Genomic DNA, 22,488 nt, shown 5'->3' on the forward strand with positions numbered 1-22,488 from the left:
CTCTAAATATAAAGTTCAAATTTTTATCAAAGACAAACCTAACTCCTCAACCAAATTACTTATTGTGGTCTAAAAATAAATGCTGATCAGTGTGCCCAAAATAGATCCAATTGGATTTTTCATTACTCACTCGAAACATCTTTGTCTTTACTTATTCTTATGATATGCAGAATTTGTGACATAGCATGCACAATCTCTAAAGCTATTGTAAGTATTTTTTTTTATTTATCAATTTTTTACTTATCAACAGCAATAATAATAATTTATTAATGAATAATCTATATGACGATATTAAATTAATTAATTGAAGTTAGGGCCCTATATTATAATAATTATATTAATCATTAATGTACATTCTAGACTCTAGCTAGTAAGAATACTAGAATCTAGATCTAATACTAGGGTTGTCGGCATCCGCCGAGTTCGCGGTAAAAACATGACCCGAAATCGCCCATTACTTTCTGATACCGGACCCACGAGATTTGGTTTTGCATACTAATAAGTTTTTAATTTATGGTAATTAATTAAGTTTAAAAGGTCATTTCCTAAGGTTAATTAAAAAGAAGAGTGGTTATCCCTTAGTTTTAATGGCTTTGCGACCTGATTGCATGCTGTCTCTGCTTTGGTCTTCCCTCTGTATCAAGGTTAGTTTCAAATACGTTGGAATCTCGATTTTTTAAAAGATTCCTCTAGATGAGAGTAGATTACTGATCAGACATATCTTAAGTAATTGGAAATGAAATTTGTTTTTGGATATTTTGACTCCGACATTAGTTATACCCCTCCGAACGTAGTCACTGTATGTAGGTCACGCTGCCACCATTGTTATATTTTTTCATCCCGATCTTCCTGCCTTTAAGTTTGATCAACTAATAACAGCATTCTTATGGCATGTGCAAACAAATCTAATTTTTTATTTCAAAATATATTTACATACCCATCTTTAATTTTTTCAGCTCTAGTTCTAGTTTTGCAGAATATGTTTTTCCTAAAAATCCAATTTTGTCAGACTAGACTCTAGACTGACGAGAGTCAGACCTAGATCTAGGTTACCTGTCTGTTGCTATACACTAGCATTGTGCTAACTGTAATTTTAAGTATTCAAGTTCTACTTACCCTTAGATATAGTTATATGCTGAAAATCAGAATCCATACACAATTCACACATAAAAACATTGATCTGATAACTTCATTTCACTTATTACAAAATGGCTTTTATATGGACTCTACTTCACCTGCCCAAAATAACAAGGCAGTTATAGACACATTACAGTGTTCAAGTCATTTACTTTAGATTTCTGACTATGGAGTTCTTTCATTCACTGTATTTATATAAAATATTGCTTTAGAAACATTTTCATATTTGCGCAGCAGTTTTATAACAAAATGGCTTAAAGATGGACTCTACTTCACCTGCCCAAAATAATGAGGCAATTATATGCACATAACAGTGTTCAAGTCATTTACTTTAGATTTCTAACTTTGTAGTTCTTTCATTTGCTGTATTTATATAAAATATGGCTTTAGAAACATTTTCATATTTGCGCAGCACACAGTTTTTTGGGGTTATGGGAGGAAGCCAACACAAAAATATAAGTTCTGTATTATTTTTATTAATTTCAACAGCATTTACAAGTTCTATATATCATTCTAGTTAAACTCTGCAAATATGAACAAAATACAACTGCAAGTAAAATAACTATGCTCAATTTATTCAGGTATACCATGACTTGTCACAATTGGCCAATGCTAAAGCAAGGGGATTCCACCCCTCACAAAGAAATTCGCAAAAAAAAAACTATTTGAGCTAGACAAAAAATCTTTTTTGTTTTGTTTTCATTTTGTTGAGCTCTACAAGAATATGTAATTTTTATTTTTATATGATGATTAGTGTTTTTTTACCTAAATCCCTACTAATACTTTAATACTCAGGCCCTACTTAATCTTAATACTATTTTCTAACTAGATCTAGAATATCTTGATCTAGTACGATATATTAATCATGCTATTACTATTATTGTTATTTAAAATTTAAAAAATAAATAAAAAAGTAGGCCTAAATACTAAATACTAAATAGTCTAATAGTAATTGTAAATTGTATAAGTAGTATAACTATCGGCCTAATAGCTCTACCTATAGAACAGATTGATGTATGTATAATAACTATAGTATTACTTCGTATTGATTACTGCGAATGATGTATAAAAAAATAATTAGGCCTACGTGGGAGTGGTGGGTCGGTGAGGGGGGGGGGGACAAAACGTGTGAAGTCACATTTCGTCAATAATAAAATATTATTTGTTAACTTAGTTTGACTCATGGTTAGCATTTGTAAAGACTTTAGTACAAATTCTAAATTAAATTTAATGTTAAGGACCCCGGCAAATTAATATGATAAAAGTTATTTGAAAATATCTGTGGTGTTTTAAAAAATGTAGGCCTAAATACAAAGTGGCTGTGGTCAGTAATGTTTAAAAACTGGGACGTTTTTTTTTCGATTGTCTGGAGAAAAGCAGGGTGTTGGGTATGCCTTCCTATGACTCTGAATGACGATGGGTGGGGTGTAGAGCTAAATCATAAAAACGGCCTGACAACTACATCATTTAGCGTATATTGCATTAGCAATTTAATTATTAAGAATTAAGAAAAGTCTAGTCTAAGTTAAAAGTCTGATATTATTTGTAGTAAAAATCAAGAAAACAGACAATTTAGTTGTGAATTAGCTACTATATTGTTCTGTGTGGGGTAAATCGTTTTTCTTGGGATATATTCTTTGTAATATTCTTTTATTTAACGAAATCCTTCTTTGTGAACTCAATGGCTGAGTTCACCCAGCTGATGTTGGTGTGTGCAACAGCTGATGTTGCTGTGTGCAACAGCTGATGTTTGTGTGGGAAAAAGTTGGTGTGGGTAACAGCTGATGTTGGTGTGTGTAACAGCTGATGTTGGTGTGGGGAAAAGTTGGTGTGGGAAACAGCTGATGTTGGTGTGGGCAACAGCTGATGTTGCTGTGGGCAACAGCTGATGTTGCTGTGGGAAAAAGTTGGTGTGGGCAACAGCTGATGTTGGTGTGGGCAACAGCTGATGTTGGTGTGGATAACAGCTGATGTTGGTGTGGGCAACAGCTGATGATGGTGTGGGCAACAGCTGATGTTGCTGTGGGCAACAGCTGATGTGGGTAACAGCTGATGATGGTGTGGGCAACAGCTGATGTTGCTGTGGGAAACAGTTGATGATGGTGTGGGCAACAGCTGATGTTGGTGTGGGCAACAGCTGATGTTGCTGTGGGCAACAGCTGATGTGGGTAACAGCTGATGATGGTGTGGGAAACAGCTGATGTTGGTGTGGGGACGATCAATTGTATTACTTCTTACTCATCTTCTCTCATCCTCCATCATTTTAGACCCACAGATGTATTTAAATGGAAAGGCTTATACCGTGCCCATTAAATTTGAACCCCTCTACATCGGCCTAAATTAAATCTAATTTAAATCTATCCTTTTCACTCAGAAAAAACACATTTATTGAACTAAATCGTTTAGTTCAAAGCCAACCTAATGTTGGTTAATCGTAACCAAATTTTGATTATGAAAAATTTCCAACAATCCCATCGTGTTCTATACAATGACCATGATATGACTTCATTTGCTTAATTACTGTGAACCATGATTAGACAATACTCTAGGTTATTTAATTTTTAATATCAATGTTTCGCCAACAGAATATAAAAAAGGGTGATGTTTAAATGAAATGTGAATTTGAAAATGGCAGCCAAGGATTTTACTGAAAAAACAGATGTAACAGATCATTTTAGAGGTATGTTAGTTATCTAGGCATAATCTAGCATAATTAGAGCACACACAAAAAATAGGTAAGAGAATTTCAGAATTGAAAAAGCTATTTTTTTTTGCCCCGGAAGTCAATTTAAATATTACATTATTTTTTTTTCAATAGCTTGGTGTTTATGAGAACATGTTACCTTTTTGTGCGCATTTGTATGTATGCTTTATAAATTATAATTATAAACAGTGACAGCATGTGTATAATACTTTAGTAATTCTTTATAATAATAAAATTTAAGTTTATTTAATATATTTACCTCAACAGGAACCCATGAGGTACAGGAATGTCTGAAAGGCCAAACTGAGGCAGATCTACACACACACGTGGCAAACTGTAAGAAAAATCCTGGCCATACAGGGTTTATTCCTGTAAAAAAGTTTAGAAAAGAACATCTTCCTCCCGGTTACCAGGATAGTGACATCTATGACGTCATTAATGCCTTTAGTTACCTAACTGTCAGGATAGCCGTTAAGTTTACAAGTACAAACAGACCGGAAGTTGTGTTTTGTACTAAAGATCCATATCCTTTCTACAATATCAGGGGGAAAAACGTATTAAGAACAGGAACAGGGGCAGTATGGATGGTGAGACGTATAAAGGATACAACTTGTCCATGTCCGGAATGCAAAAGCTCTGCCAGGCCACAGAACAAATGGTGTCAGGTGTGGGTGTCGACAGCCAGACACGTGATCTTTGACTCAACTGAGGCGAGACAGTCCAGCTGTAGGTTATGGTTTGATGATGATCAAAGTCCAGTGGTCAAGATTTATGGATGGAAGGCGTGTGGGATATCAACAACTGACCAAGATTTCTGTATGTTGGTTTGTGTAACCCACGACTTAGAAATTGGGCAAAAACTGTTGAATGTAATTTGGAGGTTTGAGGAAGTGTGGGGTAAAGTACAGAAAAAATACGCCAGTAAGAATGAGGTGGACAAGGTGGCCATTATAGTGTCACATCCTCATGGTTGTTCTAAGCAGGTCTCTGTAGGTCACTGGGTACACAGGCAAGATGTACCTAGATCCCCCGGTTACACCAGGTACACGTACACAACTTGTACATGCCCAGGTAGCAGTGGGGCTTCTGTATACAGGCTGGGGTGGACTGACCATAAACACACGGGGGTCAACTCTAGTGGCATTAACTACAGCACTGCCCAAATGGATTGTGATTTTAGTTTTACTGGAGAAAATCTGCACATTAAACGTTTGCGCGAGGGGAATATGGAAAATATTGATTGGATTTTATCTTTGTCTGATGATAAATTACAGTCTTTGTTGAAATATTAGCATTTGTGTTTAGCCTTTCGGGACTAGAGAATATCTAATGCAGGGAGGCATTAATTAACAACAGTGAAATTTCGTGTTACTATTTAACCGATGTCATGTTTATCAAACAATTTTTTTAATAAAAAATACATAAAAACGTTTATAATTACAAGCTTTTATAAATGCACTAAAAAGAAGAAAATAATACTATTTTTATTAAATCTAATATATAAAGCTCAGTTCTGTATGTAATGCATTTGTATGTCGTTGGAATTGTACGATTTTAAGTGTTAGAAAAATTATCGTGCGCATTTGTCTAAATTTATGAGCTAAAAAATTACTATTGAAAGTGTTGGGAAATAATTTTCATTTTTCAAATTATAGTAATAATTGTCGGCATGTTCATTAAACACAAGTTTTAAAAAAAATATCATCTTTTACAAAAATTCTAATTATGTCTTTATTTAGTTCTATAGCACTTACTTCCCTTTGATAAATTAGGAAAAACACAATTACTTCCCTTTATAAAACCTTTGCATTCCGTGAAAATAATTTACTTTTTAATTACTTTGTTTTGGTGTTGGGAAAAAAAATAATTACATAATTAGCGGGGATTGATCAAGTGCAAATGTTGTAGGTATTTTACGGATAAGCTTGGAGTATTAAAATTGTTTATTAAATTGAAACAGGCGCGTTCGTTTAAGTGAGTGCAAAAGACTGTGAATAAGTTGGGGTACTATAGTCGTTCATTAAGCTAAAACAGGTGATTCCGCCCCGGGCGTTTATGTTCGCGTTAGTGTTTTCTTTGTGTTTAGGTGGGTTTGCGTTAGTGGTTGCGTTTTAATTTGGTTCGTTTTTGTTCTTTCTTTTTTCGTTTTTGTTTGTGTTTTTTTTGTTTGGGTTTGTATTTGTGTTTTTGGTTGGTTTTGCGTTTGGATTTGGTTTGTTTTCGTTTGCTTTTTTCGTTGATTTTTTTTTTGTTGGTATTGGTGTTTGTGGTTGGGTTTGTTGTTAGGTTTTTGTTTTCGTTTGCTTTTTTGTTTGTTTTTTCTTTGTGTTTGTATTGGTGTTTGTGGGTGTGGTTGTGTTTGTTGTTAAGTTTTTGTTTTCGTTTGTATTTGTAATTGTGTTAGCGTTATGTTTGCGTTTTGTTGTTTTGGTTTTGGTTGGTTGTGGTTTGGGTGGGCAATGCCGGGTTTATGATGATTACTAAACACACAGGTAATGGTCTTTAACAGAAAGGTTTTTCACAGAAGCCAGAGCAGGGCCTGGCCGGGACGGCTAGTCTAATATATAAAGCTCAGTTCTGTATGTAATGCATTTGTATGTCGTTGGAATTGTACGATTTTAAGTGTTAGAAAAATTATCGTGCGCATTTGTCTAAATTTATGAGCTAAAAAATTACTATTGAAAGTGTTGGGAAATAATTTTCATTTTTCAAATTATAGTAATAATTGTCGGCATGTTCATTAAACACAAGTTTTAAAAAAAATATCATCTTTTACAAAAATTCTAATTATGTCTTTATTTAGTCCTATAGCACTTACTTCCCTTTGATAAATTAGGAAAAACACAATTACTTCCCTTTATAAAACCATTGCATTCCGTGAAAATAATTTACTTTTTAATTACTTTGTTTTGGTGTTGGGAAAAAAAATAATTACATAATTAGCGGGGATTGATCAAGTGCAAATGTTGTAGGTATTTTACGGATAAGCTTGGAGTATTAAAATTGTTTATTAAATTGAAACAGGCGCGTTCGTTTAAGTGAGTGCAAAAGACTGTGAATAAGTTGGGGTACTATAGTTGTTCATTAAGCTAAAACAGGTGATTCCGCCCCGGGCGTTTATATTCGCGTTAGTGTTTTCTTTGTGTTTAGGTGGGTTTGCGTTAGTGGTTGCGTTTTAATTTGGTTCGTTTTTGTTCTTTCTTTTTTCGTTTTTGTTTGTGTTTTTTTTGTTTGGGTTTGTATTTGTGTTTTTGGTTGGTTTTGCGTTTGGATTTGGTTTGTTTTCGTTTGCTTTTTTCGTTGATTTTTTTTTGTTGGTATTGGTGTTTGTGGTTGGGTTTGTTGTTAGGTTTTTGTTTTCGTTTGCTTTTTGTTTGTTTTTTTCTTTGTGTTTGTATTGGTGTTTGTGGGTGTGGTTGTGTTTGTTGTTAAGTTTTTGTTTTCGTTTGTATTTGTAATTGTGTTAGCGTTATGTTTGCGTTTTGTTGTTTTGGTTTTGGTTGGTTGTGGTTTGGGTGGGCAATGCCGGGTTTATGATGATTACTAAACACACAGGTAATGGTCTTTAACAGAAAGGTTTTTCACAGAAGCCAGAGCAGGGCCTGGCCGGGACGGCTAGTCTAATATATAAAGCTCAGTTCTGTATGTAATGCATTTGTATGTCGTTGGAATTGTACGATTTTAAGTGTTAGAAAAATTATCGTGCGCATTTGTCTAAATTTATGAGCTAAAAAATTACTATTGAAAGTGTTGGGAAATAATTTTCATTTTTCAAATTATAGTAATAATTGTCGGCATGTTCATTAAACACAAGTTTTAAAAAAAATATCATCTTTTACAAAAATTCTAATTATGTCTTTATTTAGTCCTATAGCACTTACTTCCCTTTGATAAATTAGGAAAAACACAATTACTTCCCTTTATAAAACCATTGCATTCCGTGAAAATAATTTACTTTTTAATTACTTTGTTTTGGTGTTGGGAAAAAAAATAATTACATAATTAGCGGGGATTGATCAAGTGCAAATGTTGTAGGTATTTTACGGATAAGCTTGGAGTATTAAAATTGTTTATTAAATTGAAACAGGCGCGTTCGTTTAAGTGAGTGCAAAAGACTGTGAATAAGTTGGGGTACTATAGTTGTTCATTAAGCTAAAACAGGTGATTCCGCCCCGGGCGTTTATATTCGCGTTAGTGTTTTCTTTGTGTTTAGGTGGGTTTGCGTTAGTGGTTGCGTTTTAATTTGGTTCGTTTTTGTTCTTTCTTTTTTCGTTTTTGTTTGTGTTTTTTTTGTTTGGGTTTGTATTTGTGTTTTTGGTTGGTTTTGCGTTTGGATTTGGTTTGTTTTCGTTTGCTTTTTTCGTTGATTTTTTTTTGTTGGTATTGGTGTTTGTGGTTGGGTTTGTTGTTAGGTTTTTGTTTTCGTTTGCTTTTTGTTTGTTTTTTTCTTTGTGTTTGTATTGGTGTTTGTGGGTGTGGTTGTGTTTGTTGTTAAGTTTTTGTTTTCGTTTGTATTTGTAATTGTGTTAGCGTTATGTTTGCGTTTTGTTGTTTTTGGTTGGTTGTGGTTTGGGTGGGCAATGCCGGGTTTAGGATGATTACTAAACACACAGGTAATGGTCTTTAACAGAAAGGTTTTTCACAGAAGCCAGAGCAGGGCCTGGCCGGGACGGCTAGTCTAATATATAAAGCTCAGTTCTGTATGTAATGCATTTGTATGTCGTTGGAATTGTACGATTTTAAGTGTTAGAAAAATTATCGTGCGCATTTGTCTAAATTTATGAGCTAAAAAATTACCATTGAAAGTGTTGGGAAATAATTTTCATTTTTCAAATTACAGTAATAATTGTCGGCATGTTCATTAAACACAAGTTTTAAAAAAAATATCATCTTTTACAAAAATTCTAATTATGTCTTTATTTAGTCCTATAGCACTTACTTCCCTTTGATAAATTAGGAAAAACACAATTACTTCCCTTTATAAAACAATTGCATTCCGTGAAAATAATTTACTTTTTAATTACTTTGTTTTGGTGTTGGGAAAAAAAATAATTACATAATTAGCGGGGATTGATCAAGTGCAAATGTTGTAGGTATTTTACGGATAAGCTTGGAGTATTAAAATTGTTTATTAAATTGAAACAGGCGCGTTCGTTTAAGTGAGTGCAAAAGACTGTGAATAAGTTGGGGTACTATAGTCGTTCATTAAGCTAAAACAGGTGATTCCGCCCCGGGCGTTTATGATCGCGTTAGTGTTTTCTTTGTGTTTAGGTGGGTTTGCGTTAGTGGTTGCGTTTTAATTTGGTTCGTTTTTGTTCTTTCTTTTTTCGTTTTTGTTTGTGTTTTTTTTTGTTTGGGTTTGTATTTGTGTTTTTGGTTGGTTTTGCGTTTGGATTTGGTTTGTTTTCGTTTGCTTTTTTCGTTGATTTTTTTTTGTTGGTATTGGTGTTTGTGGTTGGGTTTGTTGTTAGGTTTTTGTTTTCGTTTGCTTTTTGTTTGTTTTTTTCTTTGTGTTTGTATTGGTGTTTGTGGGTGTGGTTGTGTTTGTTGTTAAGTTTTTGTTTTCGTTTGTATTTGTAATTGTGTTAGCGTTATGTTTGCGTTTTGTTGTTTTTGGTTGGTTGTGGTTTGGGTGGGCAATGCCGGGTTTAGGATGATTACTAAACACACAGGTAATGGTCTTTAACAGAAAGGTTTTTCACAGAAGCCAGAGCAGGGCCTGGCCGGGACGGCTAGTCTAATATATAAAGCTCAGTTCTGTATGTAATGCATTTGTATGTCGTTGGAATTGTACGATTTTAAGTGTTAGAAAAATTATCGTGCGCATTTGTCTAAATTTATGAGCTAAAAAATTACCATTGAAAGTGTTGGGAAATAATTTTCATTTTTCAAATTACAGTAATAATTGTCGGCATGTTCATTAAACACAAGTTTTAAAAAAAATATCATCTTTTACAAAAATTCTAATTATGTCTTTATTTAGTCCTATAGCACTTACTTCCCTTTGATAAATTAGGAAAAACACAATTACTTCCCTTTATAAAACAATTGCATTCCGTGAAAATAATTTACTTTTTAATTACTTTGTTTTGGTGTTGGGAAAAAAAATAATTACATAATTAGCGGGGATTGATCAAGTGCAAATGTTGTAGGTATTTTACGGATAAGCTTGGAGTATTAAAATTGTTTATTAAATTGAAACAGGCGCGTTCGTTTAAGTGAGTGCAAAAGACTGTGAATAAGTTGGGGTACTATAGTCGTTCATTAAGCTAAAACAGGTGATTCCGCCCCGGGCGTTTATGATCGCGTTAGTGTTTTCTTTGTGTTTAGGTGGGTTTGCGTTAGTGGTTGCGTTTTAATTTGGTTCGTTTTTGTTCTTTCTTTTTTCGTTTTTGTTTGTGTTTTTTTTTGTTTGGGTTTGTATTTGTGTTTTTGGTTGGTTTTGCGTTTGGATTTGGTTTGTTTTCGTTTGCTTTTTTCGTTGATTTTTTTTTGTTGGTATTGGTGTTTGTGGTTGGGTTTGTTGTTAGGTTTTTGTTTTCGTTTGCTTTTTGTTTGTTTTTTTCTTTGTGTTTGTATTGGTGTTTGTGGGTGTGGTTGTGTTTGTTGTTAAGTTTTTGTTTTCGTTTGTATTTGTAATTGTGTTAGCGTTATGTTTGCGTTTTGTTGTTTTTGGTTGGTTGTGGTTTGGGTGGGCAATGCCGGGTTTAGGATGATTACTAAACACACAGGTAATGGTCTTTAACAGAAAGGTTTTTCACAGAAGCCAGAGCAGGGCCTGGCCGGGACGGCTAGTCTAATATATAAAGCTCAGTTCTGTATGTAATGCATTTGTATGTCGTTGGAATTGTACGATTTTAAGTGTTAGAAAAATTATCGTGCGCATTTGTCTAAATTTATGAGCTAAAAAATTACCATTGAAAGTGTTGGGAAATAATTTTCATTTTTCAAATTACAGTAATAATTGTCGGCATGTTCATTAAACACAAGTTTTAAAAAAAATATCATCTTTTACAAAAATTCTAATTATGTCTTTATTTAGTCCTATAGCACTTACTTCCCTTTGATAAATTAGGAAAAACACAATTACTTCCCTTTATAAAACAATTGCATTCCGTGAAAATAATTTACTTTTTAATTACTTTGTTTTGGTGTTGGGAAAAAAAATAATTACATAATTAGCGGGGATTGATCAAGTGCAAATGTTGTAGGTATTTTACGGATAAGCTTGGAGTATTAAAATTGTTTATTAAATTGAAACAGGCGCGTTCGTTTAAGTGAGTGCAAAAGACTGTGAATAAGTTGGGGTACTATAGTCGTTCATTAAGCTAAAACAGGTGATTCCGCCCCGGGCGTTTATGATCGCGTTAGTGTTTTCTTTGTGTTTAGGTGGGTTTGCGTTAGTGGTTGCGTTTTAATTTGGTTCGTTTTTGTTCTTTCTTTTTTCGTTTTTGTTTGTGTTTTTTTTTGTTTGGGTTTGTATTTGTGTTTTTGGTTGGTTTTGCGTTTGGATTTGGTTTGTTTTCGTTTGCTTTTTTCGTTGATTTTTTTTTGTTGGTATTGGTGTTTGTGGTTGGGTTTGTTGTTAGGTTTTTGTTTTCGTTTGCTTTTTGTTTGTTTTTTTCTTTGTGTTTGTATTGGTGTTTGTGGGTGTGGTTGTGTTTGTTGTTAAGTTTTTGTTTTCGTTTGTATTTGTAATTGTGTTAGCGTTATGTTTGCGTTTTGTTGTTTTTGGTTGGTTGTGGTTTGGGTGGGCAATGCCGGGTTTAGGATGATTACTAAACACACAGGTAATGGTCTTTAACAGAAAGGTTTTTCACAGAAGCCAGAGCAGGGCCTGGCCGGGACGGCTAGTCTAATATATAAAGCTCAGTTCTGTATGTAATGCATTTGTATGTCGTTGGAATTGTACGATTTTAAGTGTTAGAAAAATTATCGTGCGCATTTGTCTAAATTTATGAGCTAAAAAATTACCATTGAAAGTGTTGGGAAATTATTTTCATTTTTCAAATTACAGTAATAATTGTCGGCATGTTCATTAAACACAAGTTTTAAAAAAAATATCATCTTTTACAAAAATTCTAATTATGTCTTTATTTAGTCCGATAGCACTTACTTCCCTTTGATAAATTAGGAAAAACACAATTACTTCCCTTTATAAAACAATTGCATTCCGTGAAAATAATTTACTTTTTAATTACTTTGTTTTGGTGTTGGGAAAAAAAATAATTACATAATTAGCGGGGATTGATCAAGTGCAAATGTTGTAGGTATTTTACGGATAAGCTTGGAGTATTAAAATTGTTTATTAAATTGAAACAGGCGCGTTCGTTTAAGTGAGTGCAAAAGACTGTGAATAAGTTGGGGTACTGTAGTCGTTCATTAAGCTAAAACAGGTGATTCCGCCCCGGGCGTTTATGATCGCGTTAGTGTTTTCTTTGTGTTTAGGTGGGTTTGCGTTAGTGGTTGCGTTTTAATTTGGTTCGTTTTTGTTCTTTCTTTTTTCGTTTTTGTTTGTGTTTTTTTTTGTTTGGGTTTGTATTTGTGTTTTTGGTTGGTTTTGCGTTTGGATTTGGTTTGTTTTCGTTTGCTTTTTTCGTTGATTTTTTTTTGTTGGTATTGGTGTTTGTGGTTGGGTTTGTTGTTAGGTTTTTGTTTTCGTTTGCTTTTTGTTTGTTTTTTTCTTTGTGTTTGTATTGGTGTTTGTGGGTGTGGTTGTGTTTGTTGTTAAGTTTTTGTTTTCGTTTGTATTTGTAATTGTGTTAGCGTTATGTTTGCGTTTTGTTGTTTTTGGTTGGTTGTGGTTTGGGTGGGCAATGCCGGGTTTAGGATGATTACTAAACACACAGGTAATGGTCTTTAACAGAAAGGTTTTTCACAGAAGCCAGAGCAGGGCCTGGCCGGGACGGCTAGTCTAATATATAAAGCTCAGTTCTGTATGTAATGCATTTGTATGTCGTTGGAATTGTACGATTTTAAGTGTTAGAAAAATTATCGTGCGCATTTGTCTAAATTTATGAGCTAAAAAATTACCATTGAAAGTGTTGGGAAATAATTTTCATTTTTCAAATTATAGTAATAATTGTCGGCATGTTCATTAAACACAAGTTTTAAAAAAAATATCATCTTTTACAAAAATTCTAATTATGTCTTTATTTAGTCCTATAGCACTTACTTCCCTTTGATAAATTAGGAAAAACACAATTACTTCCCTTTATAAAACAATTGCATTCCGTGAAAATAATTTACTTTTTAATTACTTTGTTTTGGTGTTGGGAAAAAAAATAATTACATAATTAGCGGGGATTGATCAAGTGCAAATGTTGTAGGTATTTTACGGATAAGCTTGGAGTATTAAAATTGTTTATTAAATTGAAACAGGCGCGTTCGTTTAAGTGAGTGCAAAAGACTGAATAAGTTGGGGTACTATAGTCGTTCATTAAGCTAAAACAGGTGATTCCGCCCCGGGCGTTTAAGTTCGCGTTAGTGTTTTCTTTGTGTTTAGGTGGGTTTGCGTTAGTGGTTGCGTTTTAATTTGGTTCGTTTTTGTTCTTTCTTTTTTCGTTTTTGTTTGTGTTTTTTTTTGTTTGGGTTTGTATTTGTGTTTTTGGTTGGTTTTGCGTTTGGATTTGGTTTGTTTTCGTTTGCTTTTTTCGTTGATTTTTTTTTTGTTGGTATTGGTGTTTGTGGTTGGGTTTGTTGTTAGGTTTTTGTTTTCGTTTGCTTTTTGTTTGTTTTTTTCTTTGTGTTTGTATTGGTGTTTGTGGGTATGGTTGTGTTTGTTGTTAAGTTTTTGTTTTCGTTTGTATTTGTAATTGTGTTAGCGTTATGTTTGCGTTTTGTTGTTTTTGGTTGGTTGTGGTTTGGGTGGGCAATGCCGGGTTTATGATGATTACTAAACACACAGGTAATGGTCTTTAACACAAAGGTTTTTCACAGAAGCCAGAGCAGGGCCTGGCCGGGACGGCTAGTATAAAATAATTTTTAAAAATATAATAAATCTGCGGTAGTAATGCACTACTATTTATATCACTATAATTAAAAGCGTGGGCCGCTTGTTTAAATACTTATTATTATAGTGGCCCATAAACGTTTTTATGTATTTATTATTTTTATACTTTTTAGTATTAACGAGTTATACGCATGTTAAGACAATATAGTGTAGTAACAAATATATGATACACAATTTGAAAAACAGTTTTGCTTTAATAATATGATTAGTTTTACTAAACGCGTCACAGTATTATGGGATGGCGTTGTCTAGTGGTAAAGAACTAGACTGCTGACCCAACTAAAAACATCGCCAGCCTACTGAACGTGATGACGCGCTTTTGACGTAGAGCCCTCATCGCTCCACGCCCAACACGGCCGTCATGATGCGTGTAGATAGAACTGCCTTATAATTCGGTCCAAATTTTAATTAATTCATAAAAAATTAATTAGGCATCCAATTAAGTCAAATTTGATGGCATAATGCATTGTCTTCATGTCTTGACCCACGTACCAACTACGAACTGTATCTGTCAGCTAGAATTGTTCGAATTTTCGCTCCGGCGTTTCGATCTAGACAGACGGACAGACAGAGGAAGTGAGTGTAATAAAAGCTTGTAAAAATGTATCACCTTTCACAAAAGTTCTAATTGTGTCTTAAAATTATTTACATTTAATCCTTTAGCACTCATTACTTCCCTTGATAAATTAGATAAACACAATTACTTCCCTTTAAAAAAACATTACATTGTGGGAAAAAAAATTACTTGTTATTACTTTGTTTTGGTGTTGGGAAAAAAATAATAATAATTAGCTGGGATTGATCAAGTGCAATGTTGTAGATATTTTAAATACTGCCAATAAACAGTTAAGAAGCCAGCTCGTAAATGTCCTCTATGTTTACTTCTTTCCGTTTGTGGATAAGCTTGGGGTATTATAATTGTTCACTAAATTGAAACAGGCGCGTCCGCCGGCGCCCCTGCACGGTTCGATTTTGGCGCCCTGAGCTATCCTGTGAGCGCTATGGTGAATAATTTCGTTTTAAATTAAACGGTGCAATAGACTATGGATAAGAAAGGTTACTGTAGTTTTTAAGTGTATCAAATCCTTGCGTCCTCCGGCACCCTGCAGGGTGCTATTTGGCGCCCCGGGCCTTCCCGTGTTCTCTATGGCGCCTACGTTCGTTTAAGTGAGTTCAAAAGACTACGAATATGTTGGGGTACTATAGTCGTTTACCAGGTATATGCTGATTACTAAACACACATTTCATTGTCCTTAGGTTTTTCACAGAGACCACTGCAGGGCCTGGCCTGGACGGCTAGTCAGTTTATAAAAATGACAATTTATTGATAGCTTCGATTTGAAGAAACCTGATCAATGTATTTTTTGTGTCACTAAACATGGTGTTACTGCAAATCAATGAATGCATTGATGTCTGATGCAACTGAGATTAAAGCTATAAATTTTATAGTCCAACTGTTTCAACATTGTTTTTTTGTGTGCAGTGATTGATGGAGGTGTGGTTAACATTTGTTTGTATGTTAGACTGCTATTATAGAAGACTTAAACATTATGTGTGGAGCGATTGGTGAGGGTTTTTAAACAACAGCGGGACTCAGACATGAAAGTTTTAATCACAAAGCGTAGGCAACAGCACAGGAAATGCAAGTTAATGGTCTAAGGGAAGTAACCAGTATATTATAAAAATATTTTTTTAAGTTGTAGTTGTGTCCCTTCTTAAGAGATCACGTACGTTCTTTTCTACTGCTATAAATTCCTAAATCGAATCGACTCAACTAACTTTGCGTTTTCCAAGCCTGGTTGAGCGATGATCTGAGGAAGGAAGCAAACGTCTGGCGGAATCCCATTCATCTCATTTAAAAATTTAGACTTTTAATTACGGACACTGTAAATAGAATGATAAACGCATCCCTATTTAATCTAACCATCGGCCAGCAAGGCAGTTTCTTCCAGGCATCTTTTCGGGGGAGGGGGGGGGGGGGGAATCGGGGTGGGATACTTTTTACAGTGTCCGCCCCGGAAATTTCAGCCACCCCCAGCCGCTACTTTGAATAACGAAATAGACTTTAGCTTACATTGTCTTTTTAGATATATTACATATTTCGGTTGTTTAGTATTGCTTTATTAAAATATAATGTCAAATAGGCACACCAATACAAAAATTTTGATAAACATTTAAACATATTTAAATAAATATAAGTTATGTATTAAAACATTTAAATAAGTATAAATAAACCGGGAGTGATCTCCCCTAAACTTTCTCGAATATTCTTATTAAAAAAACATGGGAACTCGGGACATAGACATGAATTTTAAACCATTTTAAATACTTAAACTTTTTAAAATTGAATAAAATCTCGTAGAAAAAAGAATTGCACACCATGTGAAAGCCAAATAAAATGTGCATAATAGTGTGGAATATTATTATTACTTTATAAATTTACATTAGTTTTTTGAGAAATCGGAAATAGCGTAAATTATAATTTCTGGTCAACGGAAATTACTCAAAATTTGACAAAAAGTAGAGAATTAGATCTTTTACTTACATTTGAAATTTCATTTATCTATCTGAAATATTACTCAAGTTATAGGCTTTTAAAAAATTCAAAGTAAAAAAAGTACCACTTCCGGTTATCGGAAATCGCTCAAAAGTTGATACGGATCTACGATTTTGATAACTAATATATGAAATTTTATCAACCTAGCTGTAACGGTACTCAAGTTATCGTGTTTACTGATCACTCCCGGTTTATTTCATAAGAATGTTGCCGACAACAGCGTGTGTTTGATTGTAGGCGAAGGAGGACTTAGCTTTCACAATGCTATAAAAACAAAGGGATAAAGAATATACAAGAGCGTGGGATGGTGTCTATAGAATAAAGATGACCCAACCGCAGCTACAGTATTCTTTTTACAAACAACCATCAAGTCAAAAATGCAAGAAAATTAATTTTTTAACTATAAAAAAATTGATTATGGTCGGCCGTGCCCCCCCCCTCCCGCCCATTCCCCCCCCCCTTCCCCCCCCCCCCCCCCCCCGCAAGTGCCGGTTTCTTAACAACTTAGTTGTTGATTAAAACAATTAATTAATCATTCCACGAATTTATTTACTTACTACCAGTGATTATAATGTTATACATGTGATGCAGAGGCGTATAGAGGTTTTCGTTGTAGGGGGAGCGAAAAGAGCAAAAAAGGCGCCGAATTTTTAACACGTTCTATATGGGAGCCGGACGTTTTCCCGAAAGACACTTGCCCGAATGCCGTTTGCCCGAAGGCCGATTTCCCGAATGGACACTTGCCCGAATGCGACAAATGCCCGAATGGACAATTGCCCGAATGCGACAAACGCCCGAATGGACACTTGCCCGAATGCGACAAATGCCCGAATGGACACTTGCCCGAATGCGACAAATGCCCGAATGGACACTTGCCCGAATCGGACAAATGCCCGAATGGACACTTGCCCGAATGCGACAAATGCCCGAATGCCACTTGCCCGAAGGCCGTTTGCCCGAAAAATGTTAACATTATATATTACATAATAATCACTCGTAATCAATTTAAATTTAAAATGTTGGTAAACAAAACACATCTACGCAAAAAGAAAGTGAAAAAAATAATATTATATATTACCACGCAGACATTTTAAATTAATTTGTATTTGATATTTAAAAAGTGTAGAAACATACTTTCTCTTCCATATATGAAATAAGACAAAAATACAATTTTCATTCATCTCTGGATTTTAAAATGAGTTTTGCTTTCTTTATTAAGTAATCGCTTCAACACATTGTCTTAACAAGGTGCATTAAATGGAGATCAAACATATTTGACTACGTTTAGTTTTTAAGTTGCCACCTAGACCTCGCCTCATTCTTTTGTTAAATGATCACCACACAAGTTAAGAATCGTTGAGGGAGAAATACAACGGGCGCTGGGTTGACAGTGTCGTCTTTTTCTCTAAACCGAAACCAAAATCAGCACTTCAACTTCAAATTTAACAGGAATGTCATTGAAAACGGATTATTATTCCACATCGTCATTTTAACCTAATTTAACCTGGATCTACACGTAGTTACGGCACATTCATACTTAATGTAGTCGAAGTCATACCCCTTAATCCTGCACCTCATCTGAAACTTGACAAAAGTCGCATTCAGAGTTTCTTTCAGGCAACGGGGCCCAGTAGAACGTCCACCGCCCCATAAAACGAAATAGAATTTACACAGAGAATACATTTTTACCAGTATCCCCCCCTACCCTGAAAATTTAGCCCCCCCCCCCCCCGAAAATTTCAAGTGCTTCCCCCCCCCCCCCCCCCCCCCCGCTCCGTGGAGAAGATATTGGTATAAATATGAATGTAAGTATGTGAACGTGTCAGTGTACGTGTTCTATCCTGTCAAATTATTGACATGATTTTTCTTTACTTTATGTGTAAGCCTTATTTTACTAGAAAAATGTATTCATTACCAGTTTTCTACATAACACCCCCGCAAATATTGCTAAGCCAATGATAAGGTGGCTGTTGTTTACTCCAGCTTTATGTTAAGTTCATTGGTTAAAGATAATAAATAAGCGAAACTTTTGCATCATTTATTTTTTACCAATATATTTAAAAGCCGAACATCTGATTACTGCTTTACTGCTTCTTTTTACATTTCTGAAAAAAAAAAATATGGCTTTGGAATATATAATAGTTATAGTAATGCGATTAACTCGAACAACATTTTCATTCGAATTCTTTCAACGAAGTGTTCTTTTCAAACAGACTATCCCCCAAACATATATAAGGCACGTGTCCGCGTCATAAGTCTAGTTGTAGGTTAGACCAGACTCTTGTTAAAGTTGTTGTTGTTGTTATTTTTTAACTTTCGCACAAAACTGTCCTGGCAATTTGCTTCGTTAGGTGAACTATCGCAAGCAAATATAAAACATTCATTCAACTGATTTAAATCTTGGTTACATTTATGTTCTGAAAGTGGGGCCGCATTAGTAAAGTAACTGATTGCTTGGCTTTTGACAACATTTTTATTTCCGATAAAAATAATTGAAGATACCAAACATTCAGTAAGTATATCGAGGAGATTAAAGTTATATATTGAACAACTGAAGTTAACTGTAAGGAAAGATGAGAGTGTATTTTATTAAACAACAAATTAAATTATTTTATCATTTCCAGAAAATATTTTTACAAATCCATCTACTCCGTTTAGACGCATAAGATTGTCGACAATCAGAAGCAACAATGACAGGTTACCAAATCTACAATCTAATCTTTTGAAGTCTCTTTTACATAATGTCCATGTAGTTTTCATTTCTCCGTGTAAATTACGTCATATAATCATAGTATTCTTGAAATGTAACGGTATTTTCAAATTATGTTTCTACCATACCTAGGTTTGTCAAAAATAAAATATTGTTATCAACTTAAACATAAATCTCAGTTGCAAACACACGGATCGTGTAAGTTTACCATTGAGTAATATCATATTACATGGCTGTATAGAGATATATTATATAACACAGACTTGAATTTTCTTTGTTGTGATTTTCGATAATTTTCTGTTAATAAAAATAGTTGTTATAGGCCACTTCATACATAAAACACATTTAACAGATACGACTTCCAATTATTTAAATATGTAATACAAATTAAAATACCACTTTTTCCAAATAATAAAATAAATTACTATAATGACTGGTGGTCTGTGAAACTTAAATGCGTAAAAATGTAATTTTGAGTTAGTGGAACAATTGCTAAATTGTACAGACCTAAAAACAAATATGTTTTTACCTGTAATCGATTTGTTTCAAAGATATCATCGATGTTCGAACTCTTTACCCGCTATTTATACCCAAGTGTTTGACAACTATTTGTATCACCTTGTGAAGGACAAATAACAAGCACCACATTAAATACTGGCACAACCAAGCTGCATGACAACAGTTGCTAAGGTAAACAAAGATTTCAATACAGCCAATCATAAAGTCTAAACATTATGGAAAGACACCGGTTGACGTCAGCAACAAGTCCCAATAGGCCGAGTGTTTGCCTAACAACAAAACAATAAACACTGAATCATCATAGGTGAATCTGTAGTGGTAATACCTAAATCATGACTTTTGGTTGCAACACTTGTCAGTATAAAGTCATAAGTCAACTTCCACTTCCATCGATAAATTGCTGTCAATTTCACTCTAAGAGCTGGCAGGCTATCTGATGCCTGATATGAACTAACTTTAACATTACTGACCAGTAGGCAGTACAGTGTAACATTTAAGTCGTTATACTTTAAAGCAGGTGTGCTTTTTCTCAAAGCTCAATGCTGGGTAAACAAATATATTGTTTTAATTGTTATCCCTATGTCGTTTTATATTCAATTAATAGGTCTCACACACACACATGTATATATATATATATATATATATATATATATATATATATATATATATATATATATATATATATATATATATATATATATATATATATTAAATATGAGTGTTTATTTATTTATATTCAAGCACTAATTGCTCCAATACAAAAACCGGCGAAGCCTATGACAAAGCAATATCCAGCTTTAACTGTATTAAAATAGATTGATACCGCTGGCACTTGAATTCAATTTATTTGACAATGTCAGATTTACAGTTTTCAAAAAAAAAAAGGCTGGTTTATTTTACAGACTATTTACTTGTTTTGGTCTGTAATAAATTCTGATTGATTGCTTAAAAAATATGTTACTTTTAAAATAAATGTTGTTTTATTCAGTAATTATTATCGTTAAACAAACTTGTTTAGTACGTTCAATATTGCTGACAATGTGACATTAACAGAAATGTGGGGGTTTAGTCATTTTAGGTGATGCCAAGTTTAAATGTTTCTTGTGTTAACTGACTACATGTAGAAGCTAAGCGTTCGGAGCCAAATGAAGAATTGTTTTTAAAAAACGAATCATTTCTCGATCATCAGGAGAGAGCTTTCGGCAATCGTATGAAGGAAAAGAATGATTACTATGTGTTTAAATAAATATAAAATTACTATTTTCTCAATGAAACCATGTAATTTTAGAACATTTTTTACTAAATGTTTACATTTTGATCGTTTAAGTCAGTATTAGAAATTTTCCCTTGAAAGTATAATTATTCTAAAGCTTAACGTATTGCCAACAAGATGATTTTAACAACATAACTAAGTAGATAAATATTTAATCAAGCTTTTCTGTATAATACGCAACCTTGCTATCCGCAACATAACGGTCTGACTTCAGAAAGATTCGCCAAGGTGCACGTCCACGTGAAGCACGCGACCCCCCCCCCCCCCCCAAAGGCCACGCCATAAATCTACTATGGCCTGTTAAAAATATAAATGTTATAATAAATCTTAGGACCACTTAAAATTGAATTCGGCATTTGATCTGAACGGTACGTGACGTCAAGCATCGAGTGGGAGGGGCAGTTTGATTTTACAGAAATGTTTGGGGGTTAGATGGTGCTTTCAGACTAGTCTCAGGGGCTACGGTCGATCGATTGCATGATACCACCTGGGTTCCAATACGTTTTCAAATGTGTTTAAACCTAGTCGGGGCGGACACTTTTGGGGATTCCATTAAAACAGTAGCCGATTATTTTTTCAAGAAAATAGCAAGCCCTGCTATGAGTGGTATCAATGAACTTAACATAAAGCTGGAGTAAACAACAGCCACCTTATCATTGGCTTAGCAATATTTGCGGGGGTGTTATGTAGAAAACTGGTAATGAATACATTTTTCTAGTAAAATAAGGCTTACACATAAAGTAAAGAAAAATCATGTCAATAATTTGACAGGATAGAACACGTACACTGACACGTTCACATACTTACATTCATATTTATACCAATATCTTCTCCACGGAGCGGGGGGGGGGGGGGGGGAAGCACTTGAAATTTTCGGGGGGGGGGGGGGGGGGGCTAAATTTTCAGGGTAGGGGGGGATACTGGTAAAAATGTATTCTCTGTGTAAATTCTATTTCGTTTTATGGGGCGGTGGACGTTCTACTGGGCCCCGTTGCCTGAAAGAAACTCTGAATGCGACTTTTGTCAAGTTTCAGATGAGGTGCAGGATTAAGGGGTATGACTTCGACTACATTAAGTATGAATGTGCCGTAACTACGTGTAGATCCAGGTTAAATTAGGTTAAAATGACGATGTGGAATAATAATCCGTTTTCAATGACATTCCTGTTAAATTTGAAGTTGAAGTGCTGATTTTGGTTTCGGTTTAGAGAAAAAGACGACACTGTCAACCCAGCGCCCGTTGTATTTCTCCCTCAACGGGTCATTCATCTAGTATTAAACATGTATCTACGTATTTGTGTACGTGTGTGTGTAGCGCTACGCTAAAGCCAAACAATGGAAATCACACAACTACTGCTTTCACACAAGGTACGATTGGTAAAGTCCAGTCAGAGGCGTAGAGAGGGGGGGGGGGGGCGGGGGGGACATATGTCCCCGGTCGCCGACTTTAGGGGGGGGGGGCGCCAAATTGAAAGTTTGAGGGGGGGTGCAAATAAAAAGTTCGAGGGGGGGGGGGTGCAAATCGAAAATTTGCTCCCGAGGGGGGCGCCAAATTGAAAGTATGTCCCCGGGCGCCG

At 34.6% G+C, this 22,488-nt stretch overlaps 2 protein-coding genes across 3 annotated transcripts; one reads left to right on the plus strand and one right to left on the minus strand.

The window, feature by feature from the left end:
• The first annotated feature begins 115 nt into the window (after positions 1–115).
• LOC131942351 (uncharacterized) lies at positions 116–15,270 on the plus strand. Of its 2 annotated transcripts, XM_059302182.1 has the most exons (4): positions 116–207; positions 3,723–3,817; positions 4,109–4,657; positions 15,111–15,270. In XM_059302182.1, exons 2-4 carry the CDS (start codon positions 3,766–3,768, stop codon positions 15,179–15,181), a joined length of 672 nt encoding a protein of 223 aa, XP_059158165.1. In that variant the 5' UTR covers positions 116–207; positions 3,723–3,765; the 3' UTR covers positions 15,182–15,270. The 2 variants fall into 2 exon arrangements, with proteins under 2 accessions (XP_059158165.1, XP_059158163.1); XM_059302180.1 differs by lacking the exon at positions 15,111–15,270 and having other exon boundaries at positions 4,109–5,574.
• LOC131942344 (uncharacterized) lies at positions 2,816–3,668 on the minus strand. Its single transcript, XM_059302162.1, has 2 exons — positions 3,659–3,668; positions 2,816–3,312 (listed from the first exon to the last, which is right to left on the minus strand). The coding sequence occupies exons 1-2, from the start codon at positions 3,666–3,668 to the stop codon at positions 2,816–2,818; spliced, it is 507 nt and encodes a 168-aa protein (XP_059158145.1).
• Positions 15,271–22,488: the final 7,218 nt, after the last annotated feature.

This window comes from Physella acuta, unplaced genomic scaffold (assembly GCF_028476545.2).
Source record: "Physella acuta isolate Inbredline_101_S28 unplaced genomic scaffold, ASM2847654v3 ptg000402l, whole genome shotgun sequence".
Classification (NCBI taxonomy): Eukaryota; Metazoa; Mollusca; class Gastropoda; family Physidae; genus Physella; species Physella acuta.

Coding starts and splice junctions, on each gene's coding strand:
- LOC131942351 (XM_059302180.1), top strand. CDS start 3,766: ATGGCAGCCAAGGATTTTACTGAAAAAACAGATGTAACAGATCATTTT. Junction 3,818..4,108: donor TGTAACAGATCATTTTAGAG/GTATGTTAGTTA, acceptor TTACCTCAACAG/GAACCCATGAGGTACAGGAA.